General features: G+C 33.3%; 1 protein-coding gene across 10 annotated transcripts in view; it reads left to right on the plus strand.

Moving 5' to 3' along the window:
- PIBF1 (progesterone immunomodulatory binding factor 1) overlaps positions 1–12,225 on the plus strand; it is a 190,376-nt gene that overhangs the window by 115,265 nt on the left and 62,886 nt on the right. For all 10 annotated transcript variants that reach the window (XR_007404878.1, XR_003133931.3, XR_004808297.2 and 7 more), the window contains 2 exons: positions 1,292–1,382; positions 11,449–11,551. Coding sequence is in view for 7 of the 10 variants with exons in the window: in XM_025441073.3 (XP_025296858.1) it covers positions 1,292–1,382; positions 11,449–11,551 (194 nt within the window). In the remaining 3 variants the exon portion in view is untranslated. The remainder of the gene's footprint in view (positions 1–1,291; positions 1,383–11,448; positions 11,552–12,225) is intronic.

Consider the following 12,225-nt stretch of genomic DNA (forward strand, 5'->3'; position numbering starts at 1 on the left):
TAGAATAGTTATCCCATGAGTTATTAATACACTGAGTATTAAATTTAAGATGTCCATTAATATCTAACTGATGGATTTCTGAGATGTTAACTACCTTTACCTTCTTCCTTCTGAATTTAAAGACAGGAGTCATCTAGTTATCTAAATGCCACCTCTAATAGAACCATTCTGCCATTCTGATACAGCTGAATTGGAGAACTCATTTCAGTTCTGGAGCCATGATAGCTGATAACACCAAGAGTAATGGCATATGTCATCTCTTGCTTCCACGTTTACCTGACAGCTTATAACTCTACCTCTGAAAACTGATTCTAGTTCACCATGAAGAAATAGGAGTAAAGTTGAAGAAAATCAGGAAAAATTTATTTAAAATTCTTATTGTGTCATAAAAGGATCAGTCAACAATTATGTACATATTACAGTAATGGGTCTGCAAATAGCTTCACTTACTAATGTGACCTACATGGCTTTGTTTTAAATCTGAAACACTTCTGAGAGGTTTCTCTTTTTAATGTTAAATAATGATTGTTGTTGAATAATGTTATAAAAATTGTTATATGTCATTGAGTACCTTAAGCTTGTAAACCTTTAGTTTTTATGGACTTTTAAGTATTTTTTAATCCCAACTTACAGTAAAATTGTCATTGCCTTTAAACTTTATAATAATAAAATGTTAACCTGTCAGTTAAAATTCCTTCTGAAAAAGAATGGTGTGACAGTGGCAGAATTCAGAAGTAAATGGTTTTGCTGAATTTTTTTCTAATTAAAAAAAAGGCCATCAATACATTCTTAGTACTGCACATTTTTTTTCAGAGTAGCCTATTTAAATGCATGATTCATCATTACAAGTTAAGATAAAGTTGTTCTGATAAAATGATGCACATCTTTCCTAATTAAAAATAGCCCTTTCTTTTATCAAGAGAAGCAGTAAAATTGATGTTATCATTACTTACTTATAATTGCATAACATACATTCCACGTAAAAAGCCTTAGAATCATTCAGAGTAACACAGCATCTGTATTTTCATGCTTTATAACAAGAAACTTTAACATGTCATATGATGCAAGCCCTTACAGCTTTTAAAAATAAATGGAATAAATTTAAGCAACCATATACTTTAAGAAATATGTTTCTACTTACAAATGGACTCTTTGAGATTATGCATTAGCCCTTTTTAAATGTTCTCATGCTCCCTGATTCATTAGCATGACCTCTTTTATTTTCACTTCTGCCATGCTTTTTAAGGAAAAAAAAAACTTATGTTACATCATACACTTTAACATTTTTCAGTTGAAAATGAAGATGAGGCTGAAAGGGTTCTTTTTTCCTATGGCTATGGTGCTAATGTTCCCACAACGGCCAAAAGACGACTAAAGCAAAGGTAAAATCAATATATATCTGTTTTACTTATCTACTCAAGCTAAATGTAATTATATTATGCTTTTTGATAATGTGCAAAGTAAAGTTACTTTATTCTTAGTATGCATAAATATTAAATTGCTCACAAAATAAAGCAAAGTAAGTTATAATCATGCATTTCATGTATTTTTAAGTAAGTTTAATGGTCAGTAAAATAGAAGTGTACATTAGAATTTTCCTAGAACTAGATTTAGTGATAATGACACCATTTTAGTTTTATTTTCACATTTATTTTAAGTGAGTTAGAAATGCTTTCGTACCAACAGTTTTCAGGTTAAAATTAACTAATTATGCTTCCTTTTTCTCTTGTTTTTCTTTACCTGTGTATATTCCTTGACATATACTTGAGAAAGAGAAGGAGGGAGGAAGGGAGACAGATGAGATAGAACATATATTATAATTAAAAGTATAAAAGACTTTGTGAAGCCCAAGAAATTTGGGGGGAGATCCCGCGTGATTTCATAAGATATTCCTTAAAGTACACTAAGAAAAATAGTACCTGCATTAGTCAGTTTTCTAGTTGACATAGCTGATTTTGTTTTTACCTACCTCTTTGATCTCACTTTAATTCATCCTTCTGGGACAGCCCCGGTGGCGCAGCGGTTTGGCGCAGCAGTTTAGCGCTGCCTGCAGCCCAGGGCGTGATCCTGGAGACCCTGGATCGAGTCCCACATTGGGCTCTCTGGATGGAGCCTGCTTCTCCCTCTGCCTGTGTCTCTGCCTCTCATTCTCTCTCTGTGTCTCTATGAATAAATAAATAAAATCTTTAAAAAAAATAATAATTCATCCTTCTGTGCAAAAACATCTCACTGCCCCATTTGCTACCATTTCAAATCTAAATATTTCTGCCAGACCTCCAGGCCCCTCCATGTGGCCCCACCTCTCCACCCTTATTTGCCACTTTACCCAAAGTTGGAGCAATATATCTCTATGCCTATAAACATCTGTTTTCTCCATGCCGTCCAATAGAGCATCTCTCTTATCTCCTTAGCTCTTGTTTCCCATGTCCTTTCCCCAGCCAGATAGAAGGTACCTCAAGGTCAGCAACTGTATCTTATTCTTGTTTATTCTCTTTCTCTATGTAGCATGATGTAAGATACCTAGTAGAATTGTCTCTTCATCTGAGTATTTGAGGATTCAGAGCTGCTTGTTTCTCTTTTATTTTTATATGAGTTGACTGAAACATTTAGAGACATCATACTCTAAGTAAGAAAAACAGTTCATCCAAACTCTAATACTTCTGTAGAAACTTTGAAGTCATGACTCAGAGAATAAAATGTCTTTAAGTCCATGATATAAGATATAGGCCATTTTATAACAACACAAATGGGTACTTTGAATTTGTGTCCCTTACTGGTTAAAGTAAATATCTGGAAAATTTTTAGATCAAGGATAGGTGACTGTCAAGTGTCATTTTGTAGCTGGAGTGGTTAAATTCTGTCTGGTGAAGATGCAGGTATTTCTAAATAATGTATTATTTGAAAAATCAGTTATAGTCCCGTCCCATTCACATTCTCTGCCCACTCCTTCCATAGGTCACTAAGAGTGACCCAGGCTATTTTGTAATTGTCAGCGTATCACTTTGTTGGAGCGTTATATTGCCGAGGGAGGAATAGAAATATACTTTTGTGGACTTGTGAGTCCACAAAAGAGACTTGTGAGTGGCAAATGATTGGTGAATACTAAAAATTGAAATTTGAAGGAGCAGGTCTAGTCTCTTCTTTTTTTAGGATATAAGCCTTCAAAAGAATCTTTGTCACAAGGGGGAAAAAAAGGAATTTTGCTGTTGTAAGCTTTTTTCTTTAGCCCTAAATGCTGAGTTCCTCTAAAATTGAAAGCAATTATTGCTCTTACCTTACTTTTTCTGAAGAATTTCCAAAAACAGATGTTGATTTCTTAATAATTAGAGTGAAGATTTAAGGAACCACAACTGATTCATATTCTGAATAATCTTAAGTATCCAAATATTTCTAAAGATTTTATCACTGAGCTATCTATGTGCCTTGAACAAGTGCCTAATGGGCATACTATTAATATCTCCAACCAGCTGGTGCCAGACATTCGTCTCATGGTGAACCAGAGGGTTATTTTGAGGAAGTGCTTCTCAGGTCATCTAAACTGAGTGAAGGGAAAGTAAGTCTAGATATCCAAAGAGGACATTTATGCATTCCTTTCCCCATTCATTCAACATCTTTTATTGAGTGCCTACTGCATGCACAAAATGGAACAGTGGCAAGGAGGATCCATTGTTTAGGATCTGACACATTTCCAAAGTTTTCAAAGTCTAGATTTCATTTTTTAGTAGATATTTGTAAAGAAGTCAATGACTTCATGCTCTGTTTAACTTATTTAACATGAAAGCAATGTAGCCTTGGAGAGAATCCATATTTAATTCTTCACATTTAAAATTAAAGCAATGGAATCTAAAGGTACGTTATAAAACAATTCAATCAGAACCACAAATGAAATGTTTGCATAAAAAAGTTTTCATTATACATCAGTCTAAACCAAAATATGTTAAAATTTCAAAGGAACTTATTTTCAACTACTACACAGTATATTCCATTCATACTAAGTTTGATGTAAAATCTCATATATTCAGCAACCAGATTTAGGTACTTAAGGGTAACAATTGAAGCAAATTTCTTATTATAAAAATAATATATTTGTTTTATTGTTTTAGAAAATCGCTAGTAATCCTACCATCCAAGGATAACCATTCAAAATTTATAGAGACACATACATCTCCTTGCGTATTTAGGCTATTATTGTATGTAACGTGGAAATTTATTTTATCTTGTAATTCCATCTTGAACATTTTCTTGTATCATTGAACATTTTCTTGCTTCAAAAAGATAATTTTTAATGGTTATCCAAAACTTTAATTTTCAGGCCTTCAGTTTTTGAGTTTCACGTTGTTAATAAATTTGATAGTCACTGAAAATTCTCACGGTTTGCCTGTTGCTACTCAAGGTATATTATGAAATTAAAGTAAGAAAATGCATGCAGAGTTCACCAAACAGTGCCTGGCATATGGTGGGTTATTCAGTAAAAGGTTAGTTTGTTATACCGATTAATGTTTCTTAGAGGAACTTACGTAGGTGATTTAGAGGAAAAGCTAATGTTCCAAAAACTTTACATACAATTTAAGCTTTCACTTAAAAATTTTGCTTGAGAATTTTCATGAGACTTCTTAATTAGTTGAGAGACTCCCCTGGACATGAAACCAGTTTTAAGATTGACTTTTTTTAATACCAGTTTTAAGACATACTATAATGCCCATTTCCTATTTAACAAAAAAAAAAAAAAAAAAGGTAGCAAAATTAATTTTTGTAGTTTGAAAAATAACTCTCAAAAATGTCTCTTGACCACATTATAATGATCAAATCAGCTTACTCATATTTTGAAGTTTCAATGGAGATAATGAACAATAACGAAATATCACATCAAACTCTTTCTGGGACACAGTTGCGGTAAGTTAAAAGGGCTTATACAATGAAAGTAGATTAAAATGAAATGGGCTCTTCTTGACTTGACCAAACTTGAAAATCTGAAGTAATGTTTTTGTTTCGGTCATGATTGTTTTGAAAATAGCAAACAAGATTTTCTGGTTACATGTTTTGGTTATGCTCTTTAACCTGCAACTTTAAATGGGTAACACCCAGGCACTAACATGGTCTCAGTGTGTGCTGCTCTGTTTGCTTTGGCAGATCTGAATGGATAGCCTTTTCTGAAGGTTTTTAAACCTTTCAAATTCCAAGATTTACTCATACTAGAGACCTTTTGTTTTAGTTTCTGCCTAGTTTTATGAAGAGCTTTAAGTTGAAACTTTCACAGTAGACTGAGCTTTACAATAAAGGAAAAAAAATTAAAGCAGAGGAAACTTTTTTTTCTCTAGCAAACTTTGGTGTATAATGAAAATTTGTTTTTCTCTCTTTATTTCTGTGTATATGAGTTTTCATTTTTGTCCCTAGGAAAAGTTGTACTTACTTCATTTGGGTTGGTTTTAGGAATAGTCCTTCAAAAGTTACTGATGTTCTATTTATGAACAACTTGAAAGTTTAAACCTATAGAAGAAACTAGGGAAAGTTTCATATGACTACAGATAATCAGCATGAGACCACTATTTGGTTCTCAATAATTACCAACAGAATAGGCAGTACAGGACCAACCTGAAGAATTGGAATCTAGAATCATTCTGGCACAGTGCTCTTTTTTTTTTTTTTTTTTTTTTTTTTAAGAAAAAAAGTTTTGTTTTGTTTTGTTTTTATTTGAGAGAGAGAGCACACAGAAGCAGGAGGGAGAGGCAAAGGAAGAGGGAGAAGCAGTCTCCCATCTGAGAAGGGAGCCCAACAGAGAGCTCAATCCCAGGACCCCAAGATCATGACCTGAGCTAAAGGTGGATGCTAACTGACTGAGCCACCCAGGCGCCCCAACAAGTGCTCTTTTTTTTAACAATTTTTTTAATGCCATACTAATAGAGACAGACTTCTGACCTGCTAAAATTGGAAAAAAAATTTAAAAAAAAAATGTTATTTCAGAAAAATAACAAATTAGCAAGGAACTAAATAAATACACTTATTTATTTGGAGTTTTGGTAATACTAAAAAAAATACCAAGATTGAAGGAATTGGGGCAGAACATCAATCCTCCATTGTTCTTTGACATCGCAAATATGGATGAAGATCCACATTGGTTGGGCTATACTACTATGCCCAACTATGCTATACTATTATTATATGTAATAATCAGCAGTGCTGCTGCCATTGACAGATCCAAGAGAATAACTTCTATTTGGAGTCAAGAAATGATGAAGGGGCTAAGAGATAACCCTGATGGGAAATTTTTGCCAGGTAACAGGTGAAATTTTCATTTAATATTTAGATACAAAGCTGTACTCCTATAGTAGTAGTTTCTAGTTGATGTTGAACGTAATCTTGGTGCTGGTAAAAATCACATGGCAATTAATATAATTCAAAGAAGTCTTGTTAAGTTATACCTATGTTAGTGTCCCAACAGATAGCCTGTAAAAGCGGTGCTTTCTTGAGTTCAGTACATTCTGTACAAAAAAAAAAAAAGCAACCTTTAGCAGGAGTCATTTTTCCTGACTGTATCTTTAGTCACTCTTTATAAAGAAGTTGAGGAGGACTTGTTTTCATTCTATGCGCATCATGCTTAAAGAGACATAAACTCAGCTGCATAGGTGAGAAATTATTCATTTGTCTTGCTTTGAATTTCAGTTAAAGTGAATTTCTTTCTTCCCACTTCTAACACTCAGATTTCTACACAGAATCCACTTAGGACACCAAATCATTCTTCACAACAATATGCCACATTTAAAGATGTAGGAGGTTGAAGTATAGAAGAAATCACTTGGTATCTGTAATATTTGCCACCTTTTATTAACCTTATGCACATTTTTATTACTAATTCAGTGTTTAAATGCTGAGCATGAGTCATACTTTAATACTGAAACTCTGCAATCTAAGAATATAGTTTCTAGTAGGGTGTTCATATGAACAAAATTCGCTTAGAACAAAATCAATCGAGAAGGATTTATTAAGTGTCTGTCCTGTCTTCATATAGTTGTATCTGTTGGAAAAGAAAAAATTAACACACATAAAAGAATATCATGAAACATCAAAAAATATATATAATTTAGTGCCATTTTGTACACTAGACTATGTCCTCCAGAGGAATAGAGATCAGTAAAGACTTGCATGGTCAGAAATAGAGGAAGTGGAACTTGAAGGGAGACTTTAAGAAAAAGTTGGGTCTGGGGTGCCACAGTGGCTCAGTTAGGCATCTGACTCTTGATCTCAGCTCAGGTCTTAATCTCAGGGTCCTGAGTTTGAGCCCCACATTGGGTTCCATGCCCAGGGTAAAGACTACTTGATTTTTTTTTTTTTAAGATTTTATTTATTTATTCATGAGAGACAAGGAGAGAGAGAGAGAGAGAGAGGCACAGACACAGGCAGAGGGAGAAGCAAGCTCCATGCAGGGAGCCCCACGTGAGATTCGACCCCGGGTCTCCAGGATCGCACCCTGGGCTGAAGGCAGCACTAAACTGCTGAGCCACCGGGCTGCCCCTAAAGACTACTTTAAAAAAAAAAAAAAAAGTTGGGTCTGTCAGGCGGTGAAATAACCTTTTTCAGACTGGGGGACCAACAGAGGTATAGTGGAAGGAATATCCAAAATATGTTTATGCGACATTAGGTAGAGTAGACATTAATAGAAAATAAGGTTGGTTCAATTGAGATTACAGAAGGCCTGGTATTTTTCAGTAATTTAGATAGAGTAGAATTAACCCATGTAGGTAAGATTTGAAGTGGGTCAGAAAAGGACATAAACATCACTTCATTAAATAAGAAATACAGATACCTGACAGACATATGAAAAGATGTTTAACCTCACAAATGAAGAAACTGAAAGTAAGATTCTATTGTTCATGTATAGTTATTAGCAAAACTTTTAAAGATTATGTCCATTGTGAACTAGGGTATGAAGAAACAGAGGTGTTATATAAAGTTCTAATTTTTCTTTTGTTGCCTGTGCTTTTGAGCCATATCTGAGAATCCTTTACCAAATCCAAGGTCAAGAAGATTTACTCCTGTGTTTTTTTTTCTAAGAGTTTATATTTTAGTTTTACACTTCGATCTTTGATCCATTTCGAGTTAATTTTTTTGATAACATGTAAGGTAAGGACTTTGTAATATTTTGAATGTGGCTCCTAAAAATGTTTAGATGATATATGTGGCTTGCATTTATGTTTCTATGGGACAAAACTGGCCTAGACCAGTGGTCTCTAAACTTTTTGATATGACTCCCTATTGAGAAAAAAAAATTGAGCATTCACCTACTAATACATGTACATGTATTTATACTATCATATGAATAACGTATTATGTACATTAAAATATAAAATGTATATAGAAAATTAAAATTTAAAGGCACTTAATATTAAAATAAATATAAGTAAAATTTCTCACACTTCAATGGATTATTTTGCACATAATTGCTTTTGGAGCCCACCAGTCTAGACTGTGATCATAACTTTATAATTGGCTCAAGTCTTCTTCCTTCTCCACAGTGTTAGCAGAGAACTCTCCAAGTGCAAATCTGATCATGTCATGCCTAGCCAATTTACAGATAAAATCCAAATTCAGTTTAACACTTAAGGCCTTTCATCCCTGCCTTTAACCCTCTAGCTTCAGGCCTCACCACGCACCATACATGTTATCAATCCATACCATACCCCCACACATCATCCTTTACCTATGCTTTTCCCTCTACCCAGAATTCTATTTCTCTGCCTCCTCACCAGGTTAGTCAGGATTCGTTCTCATCCTTTAGTGTGCCCCTTCTTAGCATTTAGCATTCTGTGGTAATTTATTTGCTCATCTTCCTCAGCAACTGTTAGATCCTCCAGGTAGAAACTATGTATTTCCAGTACCTATATAGATTACAGGCTTTTTATAAATTTTGTTAAAATGTTCATGAATGTCTTATTGGATGAGTTAATAATGTTTCTTCCAAATCAACCTGCTTTTCTATAGTCATTGATAACTTATGATGAAGGAAAAATGATAATATTATAATTATTTTTGTTTAATTGCAAGTATGATAATGATGAAAAATTGTATCATTTTTCCTGTGTGTTCTAGATTTCACAATTTTTTTTTCCTGTTTTTTTTTTTTTTTTTTTTTCTGTAACATCTGTAATCAGTGGGCTAAATGGATCATTCAGGGCAACCTGAGAATCTTACCACCATTCCTAAAATATCTATGCAGAGATGGTTCTGCTCTCTTTACAGTGACTTAGGAGTAAATGTTTTAAATGTGATCAGTGCATCAATTGGAGACAATTGTATGACACCATCTTCTACATTATAAGCATTATATCATAAATGATATTAGCATTCATAGTAAAAACCACATCATTCCTGTTAGCATCAGTTCCTAAAAAGTTTTTCTCAGTAAAATGGTTCTATAAGCTAGTAATTAGAACACTGTAAAACATTTCAAGGCATCATAAGATAACTTCCTTCTATTTAGAGTTGATTTTCCTCACTTAGAATCTACCTCAACTAAAATCAGGGCAATTCTTAATAGAAGGGTGGCTCAGCAGTTGATAGTCTGTCTTCAGCTCAGGGTGTGATCCTGTGGTCCCAGGATCGAGTCCCACATCGGGCTCCCTGCTGGAGTCTGCCTCTGTCTCTGCCTCTCTCTGTGTCTCTCATGAATAAATAAATAAAATCTTTAACAAAAAAAACAAAAAAAACAAAAAAAAACTTTTTTGTAGAGATCTCATTTGAAAGAACTTGACATATTTTAGATTGGGAGATAGAAAATGGGGTAGCCATAATTGTAAATATCTTAATCTATAAAAGAAGAAAGATTAGCTGTGCAGGAAGATAGGGAGCATTGCTAATGGAGAAAGATTTTTTGTGATGAAAATATCCTAAAATTAGATTATAGTATTAGTTGGAAATTCTAAACATACTAAAACTTTAAATGGGTGGCCCTTATGGTATGTAAATTCACAGCAATAAAGTCATATATCTATAAGGCTTTTTATTTTAAAAAGTCAAAAAATTAAAAAAAAATTTTTAAGTCAAAAAATAAGGACTATGTCTTTTCCATCTCTAACTTCAGCTGATTATTAAGGCAGAATCTTATGCCAGTTTGAACTTAGATATGAGCATATCTAAATAAGCTGCCCAGTTCACTATATAAACTTTTACAGAACTCATCTTTTACATTTAGGCTAACAAGTTCTTAGAAGTGGATATGTAAGATGATGTTTAGCATTATTTTCAGAGTTTTGTCCACATTCCTTTATCCAATGTTAGGATATTAAAAACACAATGGAATTGTTCCTATTCCATAAATAAATAAAATAATTTTATTTAAAGTGAAAATATTTTATTCCATGTCATTATGTAACATCTTTTCTTCTCAGATTCCACAGATTTTGCAATTCAGTAATAGATTAACTTCTTCAAACATGAAAATATGGGGGACACTTGGGTGGCTCAGCAGTTTAGCACCTGCCTTCGGCCCAGGGCATGATCCTGGAGTCCCGGGATCGAGTCCCACATCAGGATCCCTGCATGGAGCCTGTTTCTCCTTCTGCCTGTGTCTCTGCTTCTCTCTCTCTCTCTCTCTCTGTCATGAATAAATAAATAAAATCTTTAAAAAAATAAAACATGATAATGTGGCAAATAGGAAACTTTTAGTTTTTTGGAATCAGAGAAGGTCTTTGGAGCAACATGTCTTCTCAACATTATTAGCAGTTCTTTAAAGAAGTTTTCCTTTTTTTTACCCTAGTAGGAAGGAGGAATGATCAAACCTTTTATTTTTTATTGTGTCTTAAGTGGGGAATTGGGGCATTTCACATTTAATGTCACCATAAATACTAAAGGTTATACTCAGTGTAAGTTGTGATCATTATATGACGGTCAAAATGTGATCTTTTAGTACAGAATCTGCCTTTACTATAGACATTCTCCACTTTTCATGTATCTTTTCCATCTCTGCTTTCAACAGAAAATGTATTCAGTTATTTTTTATATTATAAAATGCATTTTGTTGTCTGAGGTAAACACTGAAGCTTTTCAAAGTGCAGGCTTATTATTGTTTCAACTAATTGCCTGATTTGTTTGTAAAGGGGAAATTTTTATAAAAATGGAGAAAAGCTGTAAATTGCTATCTTGTGGTCTTTTCAAGCAAGTATAATGTAACTCTCTACTTTTTATAGCAAAGGCTAGAAACCATTACTGCAGTAATCAATATGTCATAGTTATATTATTATGGAGATTTTAATGTTATTTTCAAAATTGTGAGCTGTTGGGTTATTGGTCTTCCACTGTTGACACCTGAAAATATTTGACTCCATATTTTTTCTGTAAATATTTAAGTATTGCTAGGAAATGGTAAGTCAATTTTCAAGCATACAAACACATTTTTAATATTTTAGAAAGTATTCTTCTTTTTTAAGAATTAATTTTCTTATTTCACTCACCTAGTGTCCACTTGGCAAGAAGAGTACTTCAGTTAGAAAAACAAAACTCGTTGGTTTTAAAAGACCTGGAACATCAAAAGGAGCAAGTAACACAGCTTTCACAAGAGGTAAATAACTTAAACAAAAGAAACACATATAAAGAATTACAGTGTTCATTTTATTTTCTTTTTTACAGTGTTCATTTTAATTCTTTGTCACTCCTTTGTATATATTCTGAGCAGTTTTAAAATAAGCTGTTTCCTAGTACAAAATAATTTTACAACTTAGGAAACTAACTTAATGTTAAAGCCTAATAAAACAACTCATAGTGTATGGCAAAGCTAAGATCAAAAAAGAGATTAAATTGGCCAGACTAAATATAAATGTAGACTAGACAGGCAGAGCTTTGATTTCTGAGAATATCAACTGGCAAAACCAGTTTGGCAATTTCAGGTTGCATTTTGAGTTTTTAAATAAAACCTCACTTTTTAAAATTTTTGTAAATTTAATTCCAACATTGTTAACATACAGTGTTATATTAGTTTCAGGAGTACAATATAGTGATTCAACCCTTCCAGATACTACTCAGTGCTCATCATAAGTGTACTCTTGATTTCCTTCACCTATTTCACCCATCTTCCCATCCATCTCTCCTCCGGTAACCATCTGTTTAAAACCTCATTTTTAAAATAGATTTCTTTTTGACTCTTATTAAATAAATTACTTTTCTATTGAACACACTTATTAGCTTGATATTCTCAACCTCTCATATTCATTGGTACATGATTATTCCCAAATTATC

Source organism: Canis lupus, chromosome 22 (genome assembly GCF_003254725.2).
Source record: "Canis lupus dingo isolate Sandy chromosome 22, ASM325472v2, whole genome shotgun sequence".
Lineage (NCBI taxonomy): Eukaryota > Metazoa > Chordata > Mammalia > Carnivora > Canidae > Canis > Canis lupus.